At 39.6% G+C, this 22736-nt stretch overlaps 1 protein-coding gene across 9 annotated transcripts in view; it reads left to right on the top strand.

Moving 5' to 3' along the window:
- UTRN (utrophin) overlaps positions 1 to 22736 on the top strand; it is a 527828-nt gene that overhangs the window by 131242 nt on the left and 373850 nt on the right. For all 9 annotated transcript variants that reach the window (XM_082634331.1, XM_082634332.1, XM_082634328.1 and 6 more), the window contains 9 exons: positions 2438 to 2641; positions 3551 to 3732; positions 4703 to 4853; positions 6027 to 6146; positions 8778 to 8879; positions 12599 to 12706; positions 12987 to 13166; positions 15460 to 15629; positions 21230 to 21353. In XM_082634331.1, the coding sequence (XP_082490457.1) occupies positions 2438 to 2641; positions 3551 to 3732; positions 4703 to 4853; positions 6027 to 6146; positions 8778 to 8879; positions 12599 to 12706; positions 12987 to 13166; positions 15460 to 15629; positions 21230 to 21353 (1341 nt within the window). The remainder of the gene's footprint in view (positions 1 to 2437; positions 2642 to 3550; positions 3733 to 4702; positions 4854 to 6026; positions 6147 to 8777; positions 8880 to 12598; positions 12707 to 12986; positions 13167 to 15459; positions 15630 to 21229; positions 21354 to 22736) is intronic.

The following is a 22736-nucleotide window of genomic DNA, read 5'->3' as shown; positions in this document are numbered from 1 at the left end:
GGCTGGTCACTAACTTTCCTAGTTCTCAGGATTCCTCATTAGAATATTGAGGTTTGGTACTAAATGACCTCCAGGATTATTGTGGCTTTCCAGTTTTGGGGTTTTAGGTCCAGAACTTAACTCATTTTCCCTTCTCTGTCTTTGGCACCATCTCTCTCCTAATCATCCATCATTTCATCTGTGGGCTCACTGATTCATTGGTTTTAACTCCTGCATGTTGTTTACCAGGTCCATTTGGATTCTTCCTCCAGAATATCTTTGGTGTGTGTTTTCCTTCTATTCCAACCCTCATACTAATTAAACACCTCATCTCCTCTTGTGGTTTACAAGGCCCAGCCCACCGCCCCAACTCATCTCAGGCCACTGCACGCCAGTCGTGGTGGACTTTCTTCCTCTCCTTCCCCAAGATTCTTGTACGTGTGGGTTGCTTTCTGTGAAACGCACCTCCACCCACTGTTTGCATGGCAAGCTTCCCATCTTTCCTCAATTTCAATGGAACTTTTTCAGAGAAGACTTCCCTGATTAACCTAATTGAAATCCAACCCTACACACACACACACACACACACACACACACACACACACACACACACACACACACTCTGTTTCTTGCTGTCACAGTATTTTTGTAAACTATGTTAAGAATTTTAAATTGTATCTTAAGAGCATTGAGAAAGCAGTGAAAGATTTTAAGCAGGGAAGCCTTATGATGTGATTACATTTTCCAAACATCATTCTGGCTGCTCTGTGAGAAGTGGGTGGTGGCCGTAGCAGTCTGGGGAGCAGTGGGAAAGCAGAGACACTGGTAGCAGGCTGTTGCAGTGCTGAGGACAAATGGTTGTTGTGAAGATGGAAAGCCCTGGATGGATTTGAGATGAATTTTGAAGGTAGGAATTGCTTATATGTACATATCAAATGTGGGCAGTAAAAGCTAGAGACCAAGGCTGGCTCCCTGATTTTTAGCTGGAGGGGTCAAGTGCATGGAGGAGGCATTTACTGAAATGGGAAGCGTGAAGAGCTTTGGGGGGGAAAAGTAGGGTTTAAATACTGACAATGTTTGATGTGCCTATGAGACATTGAAGTGGAGATGTTAAGGAAGTAGAACATAGGAGTTTGGAGTTTGGGGCCAGAAATATAAAGGTAAATGTTTGCAGAATGTAGATGGTTCTTTAAATCCAGTGGGAATGGATGAAACCATGCAGGCAGAGTACATAGAAGAAAAAAGGGCCCTAGACTTAATTTTGAGGAGCTTTATTACTTACATGTTGGCAAATGCTGTTGAACTAGGAGGAAAGCCAAGATGGTGATTTTGAAGCAGGGAAAGGAGAGCTTCAAGAGGGTGGGGACTGGTCAGATGTAGGGAATTCCACTGTAAGCTTAAGGAACATAAGGTGACCGGACCTCCGGGTTTGCTTGGAACAGTTCTGGTTTATGTGTGTTGTTCCAGTACTGTTGATTATCAAAAATGCTCTGGTTTTTTTGTTAATTACATGGTCATCCTAAAGATGATGCTAGAAAAGTGGATTTGTCAATGAGAAGGTTATTGGTAACACTGGCAAAAGCTTTTCCAGGTGTGTGGTGGGGACCAGTGCCTAATCAACATGAAAGGGAGTGTTAACAAATGTAGCTGTTAAATACATGAGCATTTCTTATGTTGTTCTCTATATGTTTGTGTATGTTTGAGATAGTACATAAAAACTGTGGATGAGAGGTGATAAAGTGGAGACAGGCTGTAGGCAAATTTTAAAGAATTTTTGCTCTGGAAGGGAACAAATGAATGAGAGAGGTGGTAGGTTTGCTTATATGACTCTAAAGTATATAAGAAAATACTCCACTGCCTAGAAGGAGCTTGGAATAACTTATTCCACGGGCTCTTCAAAAAAAAAGACCAGCTAGTAAACTAGAGGGCAGCTGCCTCAAAAAAATATCACCAGTACGACAGCCTGTATGTGTGGCTGTCTTTCAGTGTCTAAAATGCAATTCAGTAAAAGCATTTAACTAGGGTCAAAGCAGGATTCTAATCTCTGTCTCTTTAAATGACATCCATCCTTCAAGGCCCAACAGGTTCCAGATCCTCTATGAAACTTTCCTATTTTAGCCCTTGGTGAATTCAAAGAGCATTCCTTGTTTGCACTCATGGAATTTATAACTTTGTTAATAGCCTTTTTATTTTTGTTCAGAAGTGATTCATGTGGGTTATTTGTCTCTTCCCAGCTATATTAGAACGTCCCTGAGTACAGAATCCATGAGTGATGCAGCTTTTGTACTCTTTGCCATCCTAGCATTAATAAATGCATTCTATGTCACGGCGTTTCTGAGAATCAGGTGGATGCCTAAGACACGTGGTGCCTACCTTAGTTTCTCCATCCAGTGTGTCTTTGTTGAACACCTTCTGGTCTTCACAGCGTTTGTGAGTTTTCTTGGCTGTGTTTTTATAGAGCTCAGCGCCAGAGGAGGAACAAGAGGGTCCCCGAGCTGAAACCCCCAGCACTGTCACCGAGGTTGACATGGATCTGGACAGCTATCAGATAGCACTGGAGGAAGTGCTGACCTGGTTGCTTTCTGCCGAGGACACTTTCCAGGAGCAGGATGACATTTCCGATGATGTTGAAGAAGTCAAAGACCAGTTTGCAACCCACGAAGTAAATAATCTATAGCTGATGAGCAGGATATATGTGCCATGGTGCCTGTGCCTTAATCAGGCGCTAAACCCTGATGTTTGTTGTTTACTGAATTCTGCTCCACAGAAAGGTCATGGCATATTTTAAGAATTGTGATATTTAAAAAGGGCTTTGTTACAGAATTGGTGTGGGTGATTTAACTGTGCACTGGAATTAGATTCCAGATTTTAATCTTACCGTAATTTGCAGATTCTGTGAAGCCACTGACAAAAAAATCAGTGCATAGTACTGCTTGTTTCTGAAGTGTATTGTTATAGTTAAAACACAAAATGGCTAATTAATACACCAAATCTTTAGATTTGAATGTTCCCCAGGAAGTGATTATTTTTATTTATTGTATGATTAAGAAAACTCATATCCACTATTCCTGTGTAATTTTATATATTGAAAATTCCCTACTATTTCAGGGATATATTTCAGTGTAGTGATTGGATTATGTGAAGAATTCTTTTGATTAAGTAGTTTCTTGGTGTTGATATATTAATTGGCAGGTCTGATTTGCTGTTTTGGTTTGAAAATAATAGAAATGGTCATTTTCTTTAAGCAGTTTCTCTTGGGTGAGCCTGGTGGTTTATTTACTATATCTTTTCATAATTCCACGTTCACAACCTAGCAGTAGCATAATCAGCATTTACTTAAAAATAGCTGGTGTTATCACATGTAACATTGTCCTCTTTGATCTATTCTTTTTCCTTCAGGCAGTTGCTTATTCCCTATATTCAGAGCTTAACAAATTGGACCAAAGTCTTATTTATTTGCACTCTACATGGTTACTTTTTCTCACAGCATTAATATTTAGACATTAACAATTTATTAAGATTTTTCTTCTTCACTGAGCAGCTCACAAATCATAATGATGTACCTTCTCAGGCTTTTATGATGGAGCTGACGGCACACCAGAGCAGTGTGGGCAATGTCCTGCAGGCAGGAAACCAGCTGATAACACAAGGAACTCTGTCAGAAGAAGAGGAGTTTGAGATTCAGGAACAGATGACCCTGCTGAATGCCAGATGGGAGGCTCTAAGGGTGGCAAGTATGGACAGACAGTCCCGGTGAGTGGAAGCTCAGACAGGAACACTGTGCCATAGACTGCATTGCCCAGTTTAGCACAAGTAGAAGTCTGCATGTCTGTGAGAACCAGATCACCAGAGAACTTGCCTTGTAAAATTTTGACTCTTTTCTTTACGTAGTGTTGCTGGGATTTTGTATGATCTTTATGTCCCCTCTGATATGTTAACCAAATGAAAAGGTAAAAGTTGTAATACAGAAATTAGCAAAGACATTTAATATGGACTTTGCAGTATTAAAATTGGCTAACCATTAATTCTGATACGAAGACAGGACTATGTTATATTTATCCCCAATTCTATTTTTTAACATTTATTTTTAAACATCTTTATTGGAGTATAATTGCTTTACAATGGTGTGTTGGTTTCTGCTTTATAACAAAGCGGATCAGCTATATGCATACATATATCCCCATATCTCTTCCCTCTTGGGTCTCCCTCCCACCCTCCCTATCCCACCCCTCTAGGTGGTCACAAAGCACCGAGCTGATTTCCCTGTGCTATGTGGCTGCTTCCCACTAGCTATCTATTTTACATTTGGCAGTGTATATAAGTCCATGCCACTCTCTCACTTCGTCCCATGTAACATTTTTTAAAGTATTTTTTCCCCCATGGTTCGTTTTGTTTCGTGTATTGTGCGTTCAGGAGCAAACTGCATTCCATGGCAATTTCCACCTATTTAATGGGCAGGAATTCCTGACTGAAGAAACAATGATTCTGATACAAATAGTGGGTGCTGTTATTTGCATTCTTTGACTGCATTTAATTGACTCCATTTAGGAAGAAAGTAATTTTTTTTTTTTTTTTGCTGGTTTCTGTATTTAAAGACCAAATGCTACTTTAAATGGTTAGAGAAGAATGTGTTCCCTGCCCCATTTCTTTGCTGCCTGGAGTGTGTATTTACTGTTGCAAAGGGAAGGAGGAGTGGGAATAATGCTGTGTTCCCCTCGGACAGGCTGCACGATGTGCTCATGGAACTGCAAAGGAAGCAGCTACAGCAGCTGTCTGCCTGGTTAACACTCACAGAAGAACGCATTCAGAAGATGGAAACTTGCCCCCTAGATGATGACTTAAAATCTCTACAAAAGCTGCTAGAAGATCATAAAGTAAATCTGGCTCATATTTCTTTTATACCTTATCAAATATGAAAAAGCAGCACTTAGCATTCTCAGGAGCCGATGGCTTCTATCATTAGTGCAGAGATGGGATACTTCTTCAGTGTGCTCTTTTATTCAGCAGCCTGTAGGATAGAGTGCATGGGGATGTGAGTTTTCTGAGCCAGGGATGAAAGCACAGGTACAATTTTATGTGGGTATGTGTAGTTTTCTTATGAAAGTACATAGTGTTCATAAGATTCTCAGGGTTTTTTTTTTTTTTTGGACCTATGAGTGGTTAAGAATCCTAGGGTGTTGCATGAATGCAGTGTGTCGGGAAATAAGGAAACCCTCAGATGGATCTGTACCTAATCCTTTCAGGAAGGCTATTGCTTCTTCTCCTAGGTGAAGATTCAAAATTTGGTGGGAGATTTAATTTGGTCACAAATTTAAGAGATAACTTTTCATAGTCAAGGAAAGGTAGAGTAAAATAGGCTGTCTGTGAACTGAAGAATTTTATTTTTCAATGAAGTATCTAGATAACTGATAAATAAAGCTTTAGGGATACATGAAACACAAAAACTCAAGGCATCTGATGACGCTATTGGTAGTGTTTGAATAAATGACCTATATACATATGTGTTGTGACCTGCAATGCTCTTCCCATGGAAGAAGTGGGAAGAGAAATCGTCTGTATACCCCTAATTGCTTTCCTGGGTAACAAATCAGAACAGCTTCTGACTATCAAATAGCATTTGACTTATCTGTCACTTTATACCATGTTGCACTAGATAAAATAATCTCTGACTATGTGTATTCAAGTTTGGGACTTTATTGACTTAATGATTCTATATTCTTAATTCCTACTATAGGCGCTCAACTTGTTTATGGGACGCCTGTTTTCTTTTTCTTTTGGCCAAAACTTGGAATAAAAATAATAAAAGTGATGACATCCCATTTGCAATCTGTTATGACATTGCATTTTCAAACTGCTTTGGTTCATAATGAAATGTAAAGATGTATAATGGGTTTGTTTCATTAGTAGAACACTTAGGCTAATGATGATTGGAGATTTAAACACAATGCCTCATTAGGTGTCCTTAATTACTATTGACAACTGAGTGGATTTTAAATAGGTAAATGGGAAAGAGTAGACATAATGCTTTATCTTAATTTTTTCTCTAGAGTTTGCAAAATGATCTTGAGGCTGAACAGGTGAAGGTAAATTCTCTAACTCACATGGTGGTGATTGTTGATGAAAACAGTGGCGAGAGTGCTACAGCTATTCTGGAAGATCAATTACAGGTAAGGACCCTGTAAAGTAGGATTTTCCCAAGGGACCTGTGGTCTGAGCCCCAGTTGCACATCGCCCCTATTCTTCCTGTTCAGTCTCACTGCTTATTTAGAATCATAGAACAATCTTCTTTAGGTTGTACTTCCCAGTTGAGATTCCACAGCATGGGGGTTTACAGGAGAACCTAGGTATCATTCCTTTACTTCAGCCCTCGGGGAATGGTTGGGGCCGCTTGAGGTCCACAGCTACCTTGGGCATATGAATAAGATGTGGAAGCATAAGAACTGATCTCAACAAGTGGTCCACAGACTTCTTGCTCAGAATCACTTGACGAATTTGTTAAGATGCATATTTCTGGGCTCTACGCAGACCTAAGTCGCTGGGAGTGGGGCCCAGTGAATATATAAAAAAAAAATGTAAAGTTTGAGAATTTCAGCCGTGTGGGATTTAATAACCCTGTTTCTTTGGTAGATCAATGTGTGAATGTCAACCCCAGTTTTGGGAACCTTGCTTCTTTTTGCTCAGTGACTATAGTGTATCTTTACAAGTCTTTATAAAGAGAGTTTTTGGTTGACAGTTAACTCTTGAAAACTTGGGGTTAGGGGCACTGACCTCTCAAGTGGTTGAAAATCCAAGTATAACTTTTTACTTCCCCCAAACTTAACTACCAATAGCCTATTGTTGACTGGAGGTGTTACTGGTAACAAACAGTCCATTAGGACATATTGGGTTGGCCAAAAAGTTCGTTCAGTTTTAAGGAAAAATAAAAGACACACTTTTCATTTTCACCAAGAACTTTATTGAACAACGTATTTATCAACTGAATGAACTTTTTGGCCAACCCAATATTTTGTGTTATATGCATATCTACAGATGTTTTATGCATTCATGAATACCTAACTTTTTCTTAATTTTTTCGATATCCCTAGGTTATGTGCTTCGTCTTTATTTCAAATTGTCACAAATCTCCAAAATTTTTTCCAGTGTATTTATTGAAAACAATCCAAGTATGAGAGGACCTTCAGCTCAAACCCCTGTTGTTCAAGGGTATTTTACTTAAACAATACTTGGATTATCTGATATAATGTTGCCAGCTGATGATTTTTAGTAACTTTCAGACTATAAATTATCATATGAAATTCTTTTTCTTTTGTATCATTTAAAATTAACCAGAGGGCCTCCCTGGTGGCGCAGTGGTTGAGAGTCCGCCTGCCGATGCAGGGGATACGGGTTCGTGCCCCGGTCTGGGAGGATCCCATATGCCGCGGAGCGGCTGGGCCCGTGAGCCATGGCCGCTGAGCCTGTGCGTCCGGAGCCTGTGCTCCGCAACGGGAGAGGCCACAACAGTGAGAGGCCCGCATACAGCAAAAAAAAAAAAAAAAAAAAAAATAAAAAAAAAAAAAATAAAATAAAATTAACCAGTGGTTTTGAGCCTTTGGTGCAGTAGTATTTAGTTATTACAGTAATCTGAGAGGTAGGCATTCATGTCTTGCCTATTTAATAGTGAGGAAATTCAGAGGTTTAAGTAGGCGATGAGTTTTCATGCTGAGACAACAGACCTGTCTTCTGGCTCTGCATTCTCTACCCTTTGAGCTATGCAAAGCTTACTCTGGTATTAAACATTGAAATAAGATAATAGTAATTAAATAATTATTGCTCCCAAGTAAGTAATGAAGAAATAAAATTTACAATTTGTTAATCATTATTTATAAAGCGGTAATAAAATAATTTTTGGGAAAGTCATCATGAAGAACGATTTTTTGAAACTAATCAAATTTATTTAGTTAATTTTGCTAATACTTGTAATATTCTGTTGCTAAGTTTTGTGGAATTTTCTATGGGTCATGCAATGTAAACAGAACAAATCAATTAAGTATTTTTTTTTTTTTTTTTTTTTTTTTCTTTTTGCGGTATGCGGGCCTCTCACTGTTGTGGCCTCTCCCGTTGCGGAGCACAGGCTCCGGATGCGCAGGCCCAGCGGCCATGGCTCACGGGCCCAGCCGCTCCGCGGCATATGGGATCCTCCCAGACCGGGGCACGAACCCGTATCCCCTGCATCGGCAGGCGGACTCTCAACCACTGCGCCACCAGGGAGGCCCCAATTAAGTATTTTTTTCACAGAAATTCTCTCATTCAAAACATAGTTTTTATAAATTAAATTTTTTTTCCATAATTTTGGTACTACAGATGAAAATTGTCTTGGCATGTAAAAGGTGGTTAAAAAACAATTGACGCACTGAATTTTGTCTTAAAGATAATTATAGCCTGAAAAAAATGGAAGCACTGAAAATAGATGTTTGCTTTATTTCGAAGGTATATGTGAAACTGTCAAATTCTCATATAAAAACCACAATAAAATGGAAAAGAGCGGGAATTTGGGGTCAGAAGTTACAGGATGGAGTTCTAATTGTGCCACTTTCTAGCTATGTAGTGTGAAATAATTAAATTCTATGGAAATTAGTTTTTCTCATCTATAAATTTATAGGATTCATCTGTATTACTTAAAGCAGCTTTCATAAAAAATCTTTTTCATAAATTGCTACTCCGTAATAGAGAACGAAGGATGTCAAGAATTTCTTTAAGGATTGTGTTAATTATCTCTTAAGACTTTGTTGACAAAGGATGGTTTCTTCCTTTTCTAGAAACTTGGTGAACGTTGGACAGCCGTGTGCCGATGGACTGAAGAACGTTGGAACAGGTTACAGGAAATCAACATTCTGTGGCAGGAATTACTGGAAGAACAGGTAGGTAGCTGTTATCCATAACGGGCAAAATAAGTGGTGGAAAGTAAACCCATCATTAATTATGGCATTAGAATAAAGTCTTGTTTATTTTTCTTCAAAAGGAAAATTTACAAATATTTATTGTGTTAAAAGTCAGCTTTGTATCCATTTTATCATGCAGTTTATTCATAGAGATTGCATTATATATTAGCTCCATTGTGATAATAATTTGACTTTGTTCATTACTGAGAATGTTAGTATTTAGATATGCTACTTTTAGGATTTGCTTGACATAATTTTTACTGCATTTGTGTTGGGTAATGTATTTGAACTTGTATCCATACAGCCTAGCATATGGTTTGTGCTCAGTACATAATGATAAATGAATCCATTCAATACTTTGTGAACTTTAAACCACAAGAATTTTTCGTGATTTTTCATCAGGATAACTACTGAAATTAATAAGAAAATATTATTTAGCAACACCATTGATTGAACACTTAGTTAATTTTTTTTTTCACTGAGGATTAACATAGAAAATGAACCTTTGGTGCAAAGCTGCCACTTTAAGTTTTCAGTCTGAGTGGTGGCCCTTTGCCCATCTTCATCCTTCCAGAAAAGCAACCGTCAAAACAGAATACAAATAAGCAAGACTTTTCTTCAAAATGCCAAAGAGTTGTGGTGTAGAAAATAAGCAGATACTCTGTTCCCACTTCTCAGTGTCCATTGTGAGTCTTTTAAATGCATTTCATTTCCATCCACAAAAAGCGACTATATTCTTTTCATGGAATAAAAACAGCTGTATGATGTTTTGTGATTTACTAAATATGGTGGCAGAGAGAACATCTTAAAAAGCAGGTTGTTGCAAAAAAATAAAAATAAAAATAAAAGCAGGTTGCAAAATTTGTCCCAGTGAAGTTGTAAGTTACTGCCACCTGCCCCCAAGACCAGAATTGTCCTATTAAGAATCACATAATGGACCTGATTCTGATTTCTGAAATATTTACATTTCGCTTTACAAAGATTTAAATTTACTTAGTCCTTTTATTCAGGCCAATGAGTCACGTAGAATAATTAAAATTTTACTTCATTAATGATTGTGGGAGACATTGATTGCTAGGGAACCATTGTGTTACTCATCTAAGTAAAATAATTTAAAATTTGGAAAGAATCAAAATTTGGTAATTAAAAGTATTTAAAAATAAAGAGTGGCTGGGATTTTGGCCATTTATTACCTTAGGTTTAAAAATGACCTTTGAATGGCCTTCTGTTAGTGATATGGAAGAAGAAATTGTGTTAAAATGTAGAACTGAAGCCAACATTGGTACTTAATTGATAATTTGCTGTTAAAGAGAATGAGACCAATCAACTGTGTCTGAATTAGAAAATCTTTCAAGGGATTATTGTTCACTCAGTTGCAGAGGCTTTAAGATAGAAATGGGCTCTGAGAATTAGTTCAAAATTTCTGCAGCATAAGCCAAGTGTGGCAAGCAAGGTATTCTGTGATTGACTTTAACCTACCTTTCCAAACTTAACTTTCCCTCAGTCCTTCCATGTACCCAGTGCTCATATCCTGAATTCCCAGTTTGTAGCCCATTCCTAGACTGTCAAGGCCACGAGAGTAGTGCTGGTTCTTTTTCACTTCTCTATTCCCAATGCATGGTGCATCATAGGTTGCTTATGGGTTTTGTTGTATTGTTTTCATGTTTTTGGAAGAGCGAACTGGTTTTCTAGCCTCTGTGTTTTTAAGTGTGGCATCTTCCTCGGAATGCCTTTTTACCCATCTCTTTAGTTTTAAGTTCTCCCCACCTGTTATCAACCCTTTTGAGTCCGGCTCCTACAAGGGCCCTCTTGCCCAGTGATGCTCGAGCCAATAGAATGAAACCTAGTTTGGTTCAGAAGCAAAGGAAAGTTTTATTCTTTTTTTTTTTTTTTTTAATTTTTTTTTGGCTGCGTTGGGTCTTCGTTGCTGCATGCAGGCTTTCTCTAGTTGTGGCGAGTGGGGGCTACTCTTTGTTGCAGTGTGCAGGCTTCTCATTGCAGTGGCTTCTTTTGTTGTGGAGCACGGGCTCTAGGCGCGCGGGCTTCAGTAGTTATGGCACATGGGCTCCATAGTTGTGGCTCGCGGGCTCTAGAGCGCAGGCTCAGTAGTTGTGGCGCACGGGCTTAGCTGCTCCGTGGCATGTGGGGTCTTCCCGGACCAGGGCTTGAACCCGTGTCCCCTGCATTGGCAGGCAGATTCTTAACCACTGCGCCACCAGGGAACTCTGAAAGTTTTATTCTTCGAGGAAAGAATGGAGAGGAGTGAGCTTGCGCTCTAGAGTCCATGCTCTCCCCAGCAATCATTGGCGGGGCTGCTTTAGAGGGTTCTTCTTGGCGGGGAGGGGGTGGCGTTCTCGCGGGTCTGGTGCAGGTGTGTTGCTCATGGCTCCAGATTACAGTGCTGGGTGCAGCCTCTCTGCACATGGCCTGCTGCCGCCATCTTGGACTGAGGTGTCGTGCCCGGCACTTCTGCACACCGGCTGCGGAGCTGAGATGTTGGGCATGGTGGGTCTCCACTGGGAACCAATCCACCTTGTTAGGTGCAAGGACTCTGCACACGGCCCCCTATAGGCAAGTGAAACTAGACTAAGCACAAAAGAGGAGGTTAGAATTTATCACCTAGATTCCTCCTTATTTTTCCCGGTACCCCAGTGAGCTTTGCCAGTGACATATCCATCTAGGACCACGAAGTCACCTATAAACTCCCTCCCCCTCCCCACTGTTTCAGAACTGTAAGCAATCTCTTTGTGGTGTCTGCACTTTCTAACTGGTGGCACAGTTATTTTTGTGCGTATCTTATCACTCTTACTACATTGAGGACAGGATCCATGTTTGTCTTGTATTTTCTAATTGTCCTTTTTTTGGTGGAATATAAAGGCAGAGAATGGTTGTTAAACAAACTGATAAATAAAACAACTAGAGAAAGAGTTGATTCCAAACACAGAACCAAGAATTTTCCCCCTCAACTCTATAGAAAAAGGTTTCTGTGGTAAATACTGCATTTTGGGAAAAATTATCCCAATGCAGCCATTTTTGTCGTTTTTACTCCTCCTTCATGTTTATCTCCCTACTTTACTAAATATCTTCTGCCCAAAAGACATGCATCACTGGCCAATGAAGTTTAAAGATCTTTATATTGACTTTGGACTATCCTCAAACTTTGTCCTCTAGTCATAATTGCTGTCAAATCTGGAGCATTGGTGTGGTTGTCCTGCAAGATGCATGAAAAAACCATTGGCTTCAGGGTGTGGTTCTTTGACCTGGCTCTGCAGTTAACAAGCCAAGAGATCTTGGACATATAATTTGGCTTCTCTCTGTTTTCCCTAAAATGAGGGGCTGAGACAAGAAAATCTCTGACCTTCCCTCTGCATCTAGAGAGTTATAAAGTGATTCTTTTGGAGACTTGGATAGTTGGATTTAGCCTTTTAGACCCACCTACTTCCCTGAGAATTAGGTTTAGTTATCCAGGAGTGGGGTTAATTTCAGGTCGATCTGTTGCAAATCTGAGAAGGGTAATATCTTAAAGAAAGATGCCTTCCTGGGTCATTTATGCCTCAGGCTTAGGTGTTTGAAGTCCTTCTTATACCAGATGTGGATAAGCCTCTAGTAACGTAAAAATTGGAGAATCTGGAACTTGATTTAATTGAATTACCAAATGATTCCCTAAATATATTTCTAACTTTTATTATTATTTGTAGTGCTTGCTGAAAGCATGGTTAACTGAAAAAGGAGAGGCTTTAAATAAAGTCCAGACGAGCAACTTCAAAGACCAAAAGGAACTAAGTGTCAGTGTTCGACGACTGGCTGTAAGTGATGTCATTGTCAGCATCTGTCTTGTAAGCCTGTGATATCTTACTGTTTTATATCAACGGTTAATACAATTTAGTGAATAGACTCATTACCTAACTCTGGAATGCTGCCATGTAATGATCTAGAACCAGGAGTCTTATGTTTTAGCTTGAGGGAATTAATTGCAAGGCAGGTGAATTTTACAATAAAATATACACGTTTACATTTCCTGACTGGGGAACAGGAAGATAAAGTCCTGTTAAAAGGGAGTCATCTAATAAGTATCTGAAATACTAGATTTTGAAGGAAGACATGGAAATGAAGCGTCAAGCGTTGGATCAGCTGAGTGAGATTGGCCAGGATGTGGGTCAGTTACTTGATAATCCTAAGGCATCCAAGAAGATCAACAGTGACTCAGAGGAACTGACTCAGAGATGGGATTCCTTGGTTCAGAGACTAGAAGATTCCTCCAACCAGGTACCTTTTGCTTTGGGTAATGTGTTGTGCCATTAAGTGGAAATTATACATTCAGGTTTGTTTTAGTTTTTGTGAAATAAAAATAGTAGCTAAACTAAAAAGTTGGTTTCTTATACCTGCTTTACTATAAAATTGAAAAATTGACATGTGAATCTCTTCTTTAGTTTTCTAAAGTAAATTTTAGTAGACCTTCAAAAAATTTACTGATACCCAGTCATTCAACCCTTAGTAATGATAACACTTAGACATGAATCCATTAAATGATCTTTAAATCTTAACTAATCTTATTAATTTAAAGAATATTTTAACAAATTGAACAAAATTAACACTTTGGTTTGTACATGAATGTTCATAGCAGCATTATTCATAATAGCCAAAAAGTGAAACAACTGATAATATCCATCAATAGATGGGTGGATAAACAAAATGTGGTATATCCATGCAATTATTAGGCAATAATAAAATGAAGTACTGATCATGATACAACACGGATGAACCCTGAAAACACTGCTGAGTAAAAGTAGCCAGTCACAAGATTAATGCACTATAATTCTATCAATATGAAGTATCCAGAATAGGCAAATCCAGAGAGACAGGAAGTAGATTAGTGGTTGCCAGGGACCAAGAGGGAGAGAAAGATGGGGAGTGACTGTTTTGGGCACAGGGTTTCTTTTTTTGTTGTTGTTGTTCTCTGAAGAAGGAGATTTAGGAACCACACTTAAAAAGAACCAAGAAGTAAAAGAAGAAATCAAAAGGACAATTAGAAAATTATTTGAGATTAATAAAAACAAAACCAAAACATACCAAAACTCATGACTGCAGTGAAAGTAGTGTTCAGAATGAAATTGATAGCTTTACATGCCTGTGTTAAAGAAGAAGATCTTATGTCAACATCCTAAACTTCTCCATTAAGAACTAGAAAAAAGAGTATATTAAACCAAGTAGAAGAAAGAGACTAACAAATATTAGAGTACAAATATCTAACGAAAAGAATAGAAAAACAATTGAGAAATTAAATAAAACCAAAATTTGATTCATTGGAAAAATGAACAAAATTGACAAAACTTTAGCCACACCAACTAAGCACAAAAGAGAGGACTCAAATTTCTCAAATCAGAAACATGAGATGTCACTACCAACCTTATTGGAATAAAATCATTGTCATCATCACCATCATCTTTTACATATTTTTCCAGAAAGTAGAGGTGGGGAGGATGTTTCCCAAATAATTATAGGAAATGTGTATTCTCCTATGCCAAAACAAAGATATCACAAGAAAAGAAAATTTTGTATAAATATCTCTTATGAACATAGATGTGAAACTTCCCAAGTAAATACTAGAAAATCAAATCCAATAACATATAAAAAGAATAATATGTTGTGACCAAGTGGGAGTTATCCCTAGAAGGGAAGATTGAAATATCAATCAATGCATTACACCATATCAATAGAATAAAAGACAAAAACATGTGATCATCTAAATAGGTATAAAAAAGGCATTTGACAAAATTTAACACCCTTTTATGATAAAAACACACACCAAACTGGAAATAGATGGGAGCTTTCTCAACCTAATAAAGAGCTTCTACATAAAAACCAAAGACCAACATCACACTCAGTGATGAAAGACTGAATACTTTCTCCCTCATGTAAGGAACAGGACAAAGATGTCCTTGTACTAGAGTTTCTAGACAGGATGATTAGTCATTAAAAAGAAATAAAACTCATGTGAATTGGAAAAAAATAAAACTGTCTCTGTACTCACATGATATAACCTTTTATATAGAAAATCCTAAGGAATCCATACACACACACACACACACACACACACACAAAACCATTAGACTGATAAACATGCAACGAGCTTGCAGGATACAAGATTAGTATATATATTTGAATATATTGCTGTACGTTATTGATAAGTAGTTGTTCCTGAGGTCTGGAGCAGGGGTGTGCAAACTACAGGCCTTGTGGACTAAATCTAATCAGCTCCTTGTATTTGTGAATAAAGTTTTATTGGAACACAGTCATGCCCATTAATTTATCAATACATATCGTCTATGGCTTTTTTCCTTCCACAATAACAGAGTTGAGTAATTGTGACAGAGACTTTAGGGTTTCGTTTTGAAATGATAAAACTATTCTGGAATTAGAAAGTGGGCATGGTTGCACAACTCTGAATCTATTAATAACCATTGGACCGTACATTTCCAAGGGGAGAATTTTATGGCATGTGAATTATGTCCCAATAAAGCTGTTATAAAACATTAAAACTGGATGATTTTTATTTCAGGTGACTCAGGCTGTCGCAAAGCTGGGAATGTCCCAGATTCCTCAGAAGGATCTTTTGGAGACGGTTCGCCTAAGAGAACAAGTAACTACAAAAAGGTCTAAGCAAGAGCTGCCTCCTCCCCCTCCCCCAAAGAAGAGACAGATCCCTGTGGATTTGGAAATGAAGAAAAGGTGAGAACAGATAGAGACTATTTTCCAAACCCAATCCTGCACATAATGTATTTTGTACTCCGAACTTATTTTGTACTGATCGCTAATCATATGCAAATTTAGACATAATTATTGTAATGGACATTCAACGACTGAACCACTCACTACCTCTGGGTCTTCTGAATATTTCACTTTACACCGCTAAGCATCTAAATCATCTGGATGATTTTATTTATCTTGGGTTCAATTGGGAGAACTGTGTGACAGAACCCTTCTTCCTTTCCCATCAGTTACCTTGGGTGGATATGATTGTCCATGATCCCTCATTTAGTCTTTCTTTCTCTATCACACTTCCTACAATTTTGCTTTAGATCCATCTCCTTATTCTTTGTGACTCTCCTTCCTCTTCTCACCTTTAAAAAAACTTACTTCGGGGAAGTAATTCATTTTTAGTTTCCTTTTCCCCCTGCTTTCTTTTTTCATGTCTTCTTTCTTTGTTAATTCCTTTGTCATATTTATTAACAGATTCTTCATGTTGGGCTTTAAAATCCATCTTAGGTAAAATATCTTTTCATTTCTGACTCAAAAGAAACTCAGGCTCCTTATAGGAGGAATAGCCATGGCTGGCATATAGTGAGCTTTTACTAGTGTCAGATCCTCGGTAGAGCCCTCCTGTGGGCAAGGTGCTGTTCCTCACAGGCACTGGAGCAGGTAGTCTCAGAGCAGCCCTCAAGCAGAGCTATCATTCTTGGCCTTTGACAGTAGAATCCCAGTGCTTGGGTAAATGGGCTGTTATTTTTGCCTGAATAAAAATGATATGATTTCCCCAGTTTAGCTTTTGTTAGACAAAGCAGGATAGTAATTTTATCTGATGACTTTCATTTTGATAATAAGGCTGTGTTCCTGCCTCCTAAGAGCATCTCCTTGCAGGACCAGTGGACCTCTGAGTTGCAAGCAGCGGCTGTGGAACTTTTACTTCTGGAGCCAAGGTAGCAGATGAGGGAGATGCTTCTGATGTTGATATCACCATAGACCTTTCCTTTCCTGAGTGTTTATATTCTGCCAGTGTTTCTGTCAAAGTGTCTCTCTAGTGCCGACTATGTGCACTTGGAAGCTGGGAAGGTTGTAAAAGACTAGGGCACATAAATAGGTTCTGGTACCATTTCTGACTTCACAGGTTTAGTCCTACAAGACTGCTTTCTCTCTTCCTCCTCCCCTGCCCCAGACCAGATGCCAGTTACAAGCCCAGGTTACCTGTGTTTCTTACCGACTGGCTACAGGTTGGAGGTTTCCACGACCTCCTTCTTGGACTTGAGACGCTAGTCGCAAATCCAGGTTGTTACCTATATTCTGACCAACTGGTTATAATTCAGAGGTTTCTAACACCACCTCCTCTGGTTCAGTTAATTTGCTAGAGCAGCTTATAGAACTCAGAGAAACATTTTACTTAACAGATTATCTGTTTATTATAAAAGGAATGCCACCCAGGAACAGCCAGACTGAAGAGATGCACAGGGCAAGTCATGGGGAAAGGGTGCGGAGCTCCCATGCCCTCTCCAGGTGCCCCACTCTCTCTGAATATCCATGTGTTCACCAACCCGAAGCTCTCTGAACCCCATCCTTTTGGATTTTTAGGGAGGCTTCATTACATAGTCATGATTGATTAAATCATTGACCTTTGGCGATTGATTCAACCTCCATCCCGTCTCCTCTCCCCTGAGGTCAGGGGGGTGAGACCAAAAGTTCCAACCCTCTAATCACAGGGTTGGGTCTCCTGACAACCAGCCCACCTTTTTAGGTGGGATCCAAAAGTCATCTGACTAACATAACAAATGACACCTTTGTTTCTGTCATCACTGGAAATTCCAAGGGTTTGGGGAACACTGTGCCAGAAATAGGGACAAAGACCAAATATATATTTCTTACTATAAATCACAATATCACAGTGCATAACTATAAAATCTTAAACACGACCATGTTATATAGGGTGAATTCTGCTGCAAGAAACAGAATACTGTACCCAAAGTGACTTAACCGATGAGGTCATTGATTATCTCACATTACAAGAAGTCCGGAAGTGGGGCAGTTTTAATGGGATGGTGTGGGTCAGCATCCTGGCACCTTGTCTCTGCCCTCCTCAGCATGTTGGCTTTTCCCTTGGCTTCTCATGGTCCCAAGATGCTGCTGTAGCACTGGGCATAACATCCTTGTATAACCTGCTTTATAGGCAGGTAGAGCAGTTTTTCCTTATTTGTTTAGTTTAAAATTTTTTAATCAGGGAGAAAAACCTTTCCTGGAAGATATCAGCTAACTCCCGCACCCTTGTCTCACTGGCCAGGACTCAGTCACTTGCCCACACCCTGGGTTCCTGGGAGGTTGAAACTGTCCTGCCTTTTCAGTCTCTATAGCTGTGTTCTGGGGTACTGGGGCAGCAAGGAAGAAGTGTGGGGAGGGAGGTGTCTATTGGGTGGGCAACTAGTTGTGAATTCCACAGTCTTTTATCCATGATTTGATTGATGCAGAAATGCCTTCAGTTCATTCCTGGGCAAATGGAGGCTTGAGTACATCCAGTTCATTATAATAGATGGCAGTGAGGTTTCATTATTAGAAATTTTGCCCAAAGTTTGCCCCTCTTAAGTCTATTCATGTGTGCTACTTTTGCATCTTGGAGTGATATAGAGCTACATCACCCCCCTTCAATATGGTACCCCTTCAGAATTTAAGGATAGGTTTCATATTCTAATTTACATTGTCCTAAAGTCTAAGTATTCTTAAGCATCCTTATGTGACATGGTTTCCAGATCCTTTAATGTTTTTAGTCTGATGTAGAAACCACTATTAGCTTGTCTTAAAATGGGCTGTCCGAGCAGATGTGAACCTTGAATAACTGCTTAGCGCAGCTTATAATACATGCTTCAAAAATGATGGTTTATTTCCCCTTCTCTTCTCCTGGTGCTGCTAGTGGCTGGGTTTTTTTTTTTTTTTTTTTTTTTTTTTTTTTTTTTTGCGGTATGTGGGCCTCTCACTGTTGTGGCCTCTCCCGTTGCGGAGCACAGGCTCCGGACGCACAGGCCCAGCGGCCATGGCTCACGGGCCCAGCCGCTCCGCGGCATGTGGGATCTTCCCAGACCGGGGCACGAACCCGTTTCCCCTGCATCGGCAGGCGGACTCTCAACCACTGCGCCACCAGGGAAGCCCGTGGCTGGGTTTTTATTTTTGTTTGTTTGTTTGTTTTTTCAATCACCGTAGGGATGGTCATTTCCTATAATCTAGATACATTTCTGTTAATATGACCTGAGATCACTGGGCCTCTAAGGCGTTCACATTGCTCTGGCTCATACTGAGGGCAGAGCTGGAGTAAGTCTCCAAGGTCATTTAAGACATATGATCGTTGGTTTGTGCTCCTCTTCTCTGAAAGATTAAATAGAAATCTGCTCTTAAGATGACAGGAGGCACGTACCATTGTTTGAGTGATACTGTGACCCCTGGTTATTTACCTAGAGTGTCACAAAATCCCATTCAAAGTACCAGAAAAATTTATCTTGATTCAAAGACGAATTTTCATAATTCACTAGAAACACTTTGAGCCAAGTTTCCCAAAAGGATCAGCAAGGACAACCTGTGCTTACCTGAATGTCTCTGAAAATACCCAGATCTTGCTTTGAGAAACCCTGGGGCAAAGCCCTGGATAAGAGGACAGATTCCAGGTCCATCATCGGATGAATGGATAAAGAAGATGTGGCACATATATACAATGGACTATTACTCAGCCATAAAAAGAAACGAAACTGAGCTATTTGTAGTGAGGTGGATGGACCTAGAGTCTGTCGTACAGAGTGAAGTAAGTCAGAAAGAGAAAGACAAATACTGTATGCTAACACGTATGTATGGAATTTAAGAAAAAAAAATGTCATGAAGAACCTAGGGGTAAGACAGGAATAAAGCCACAGACCTACTAGAGAATGGACTTGAGGATATGGGGAAGGGGAAGGGTAAGCTGTGACAAAGCGAGAGAGTGGCATGGACATATATACACTACCAAACGTAGGGTAGATAGCTAGTGGGAAGCAGCCGCATAGCACAGGGAGATCAGCTCGATGCTTTGTGACCACGTAGAGGGGTGGGACAGGGAGGGTGGGAGGGAGGGAGACGCAAGAGGGAAGAGAGATGGGAACATATGTGTATATATAACTGATTCACTTTGTTATAAAGCAGAAACTAGCACACCATTGTAAAACAATTATACTCCAATAAAGATGTAAAAAAAAAAAAAAAAGAGGACAGACTCCTCAGCTTGAATCCCAGCTCTACCTTTTGTTAGCTTTGCTGCCTGGAGTAGTTATTTAAAACCTCTGCGAGCTCAATTCCTGCATCATTAGAAAGGATAATAATAGTGTATACTCACAGGGTTGTTGTGAGGATTCCTTGACTTAATAATGCACATAAACCATTTAGAGAAGGGCCTGGCCTATGGCCAGCAACCAGTGACTGTTCCTCCTCTTGTTCCTCCTCACTGTGGTTTTTTTTTTTTTTTTGCCGTACGCGGGCTTCTCACTGTTGTGGCCTCTCCCGTTGCGGAGCACAGGCTCCGGATGCGCAGGCTCAGCGGCCACAGCTCATGGGCCCAGCCGCTCCGCGGCATATGGGATCTTCCCAGACCGGGGCACGAACCCGTGTCCCCTGCGTCGGCAGGCGGACTCCCAACCACTGCGCCACCAGGGAAGCCCCCTCACTGTGGTTTTGACTGACTTTCTCAACGCCTCTAAAGTCTGTCCCCTTTTCTCCTTTCCCGCTGTCACTTGGTGCGGCTTCCGATACTACCACAGCCTGTTCTCTGGACTTGCCTCTCTTTATTCTTTCTCCTCAGTGAACACAAAAGGGTAAATACAATCATGTCCGTCCCATGCTTTAAACCCCTCACTGGCTCTCAGCTGTCTTTTGGGTAAGGTCCAACTCCTTAATCTATTCTGCAGGGCTTTCCAGTTTCTGGTCCCTGTGGCTCTCTGCCACACTGTCAATTGTCCCCCCCTGACTACTGCTTGCTATTCCAGCCACACCTAACTACTTATAGTGTGCAAAGTGTGTTCCTCCCTGTCTTTGTTCTCCCTTTATGCGGAAAACTCCTGGGCATAATGCTGTTGTTCCCCAGGAAGCCATTCCCTCCCCATTGGGTTAGGAGGCATCCTGTGAATTCCTGGGACTGTGTTGGTTTACTTTCATATTAAGAGCCCAGTCCAGTGCCTGGCATATAGGAGACTCAGTAATTACATGTTGAATTAAAGAAGGCATTAACTTAGGAATGTCTGTACTTGTTCTTTTCTGCTGTTATCTAACCAAATCTGTTTTTCATGATCTACAGAGGGTGTATGAAAGTATAAGTGGTTTCTTATAATGTTTAAAATTTTTATTTAATTATTTTCTTTATTTATTGACACTACAATTTTGTTCCTGTTTTTCATACTTTTAATTGTAAATGTATGATCTTATTTTGTATGGTTACTGTATTTCTGGGTTGCCTTAGTTTTGAGGAGTGCTTAAAAACACATGCCTCTTTCTTGAGCCAAGTGAAACAATAGAAGAAAAAATGACTGACATTTGGTAACATCTGAATCTCAAATCAGGTTTGATGCTCTAAGTGCTGAGCTGTTGAACTGGATCTTGAAATCAAAGACTGCCATTCAGGCCACAGAGATAAAAGAGTATAAGAAGATGCAAGAAACATCAGAAATGAAAAAGAAGTTGAAGGTAAAACATAAAACAAAAATATTGCAGTGAATAAAATATTTCATCAGGATGGATTTGCTGTGGGCATAAAGATGTGATAGGATCCAAAGTCTTCCAAAATGTAGCCGTAAGATACTTTTTAGAACACTCTAGTACATTTTGAATCTCTTCAAGCTGGCTGGCATCAGATCCCTGTGTGGAGGAGGAGTTTTTTTCCTCCTTCCTTAACTGGTTAATTGAGATGTGCAGGAAGGGACACTTGCTAAGGTGATCCAGTTGTCATTACTAATTTTTAGCTTCATTAGATCTATCTTAATCTGGTACCTAATAGTACATGTGTGTATGCTGAAAATGTTTTTCGTTCTGAATGCAAGAAACTATTTCAAATCTCAAGATTTCTTCTATATACATTCTTTTTGGAGGAGAGACGTATTTAAAACAAATAAACACTATAAAATCTATGGGATTGTAGCTCTGCTACTTTGTACCACATGTGTGTTACTGTAAATTGCAACAGGAGATTGCAGTGATTTATGTCTTTGGGGTTCATTAAGTCTCTGTACATCCTTGCATGAATTATTTAGGCACCTAGAGCAAGTCTGTATCACCATCTGCATCAGCAATGGCATTTATAAGGAGTTTGGAGAATGTTTAAAAAATAAGACGTATGTGTAGATATCAATGATGTGAGTTAGAAAGTGGTAGGTACTGAGGGAATTGAGAGGAGGCCAGGTTTACAGCTGTCTCTATACACTGGTGAAGTCCAGAAGGCAAAGTGACACTGAAGGAGGGGGCTTGGAGCTGGTCAGAAGGGCACACCAGGCAGGCGGCACCCGTGAGCAGAGGCTCAGTGGGGGGCAAGCGTGTTGTGATGCTTGGAACAAAGAATTCGTTTTGTTTTGTGCTAGGCGTATGTGTAAAAGTAGTAGAGAGTTAAGGCTAGAGAGGTGGTTTAGGACCAGACCCTGGCCGACTTTTAATGTTTGGATGAGAAGTTGAGAATGATGTTTGCCTTATCATTCCACTGTAATTGTTCTTATTTAGAGGTCACCATTGACGACTGCTTTCAAAATCCAAAGGATAGATTTCTATTCTCATCAGACTTCCTTTCTTTGCAGCATTTGCCACCGTTTACCTTCCCTTTTTACATGCCGTTTAAAAAGGATATTTTTTTAAACTTAAAATGCTAGCAACTAGAACTCAATAATATAGGAAAAGGCAATCTTTTACTTATAATCAAACAGTATGTTTTTTATAGGAATCCACAAATAGTCTAAAATTAGAAAATCTATTAATATACAGCATTAGTAGGTTTAAATTCAAATCAAATAAATTTTAAAAGATAATCATCTCAATAGTAGTACATCTTAACATAGCTTTAAGATGTCCAGTTCAAACCATCAG

The sequence above is a fragment of the Mesoplodon mirus genome (assembly GCF_964341445.2).
Source record: "Mesoplodon mirus genome assembly, chromosome: 10".
Lineage (NCBI taxonomy): Eukaryota > Metazoa > Chordata > Mammalia > Artiodactyla > Ziphiidae > Mesoplodon > Mesoplodon mirus.
Note: the sequence above shows the minus strand (reverse complement) of the source record. Positions and strands in the feature narration are given on the sequence as shown.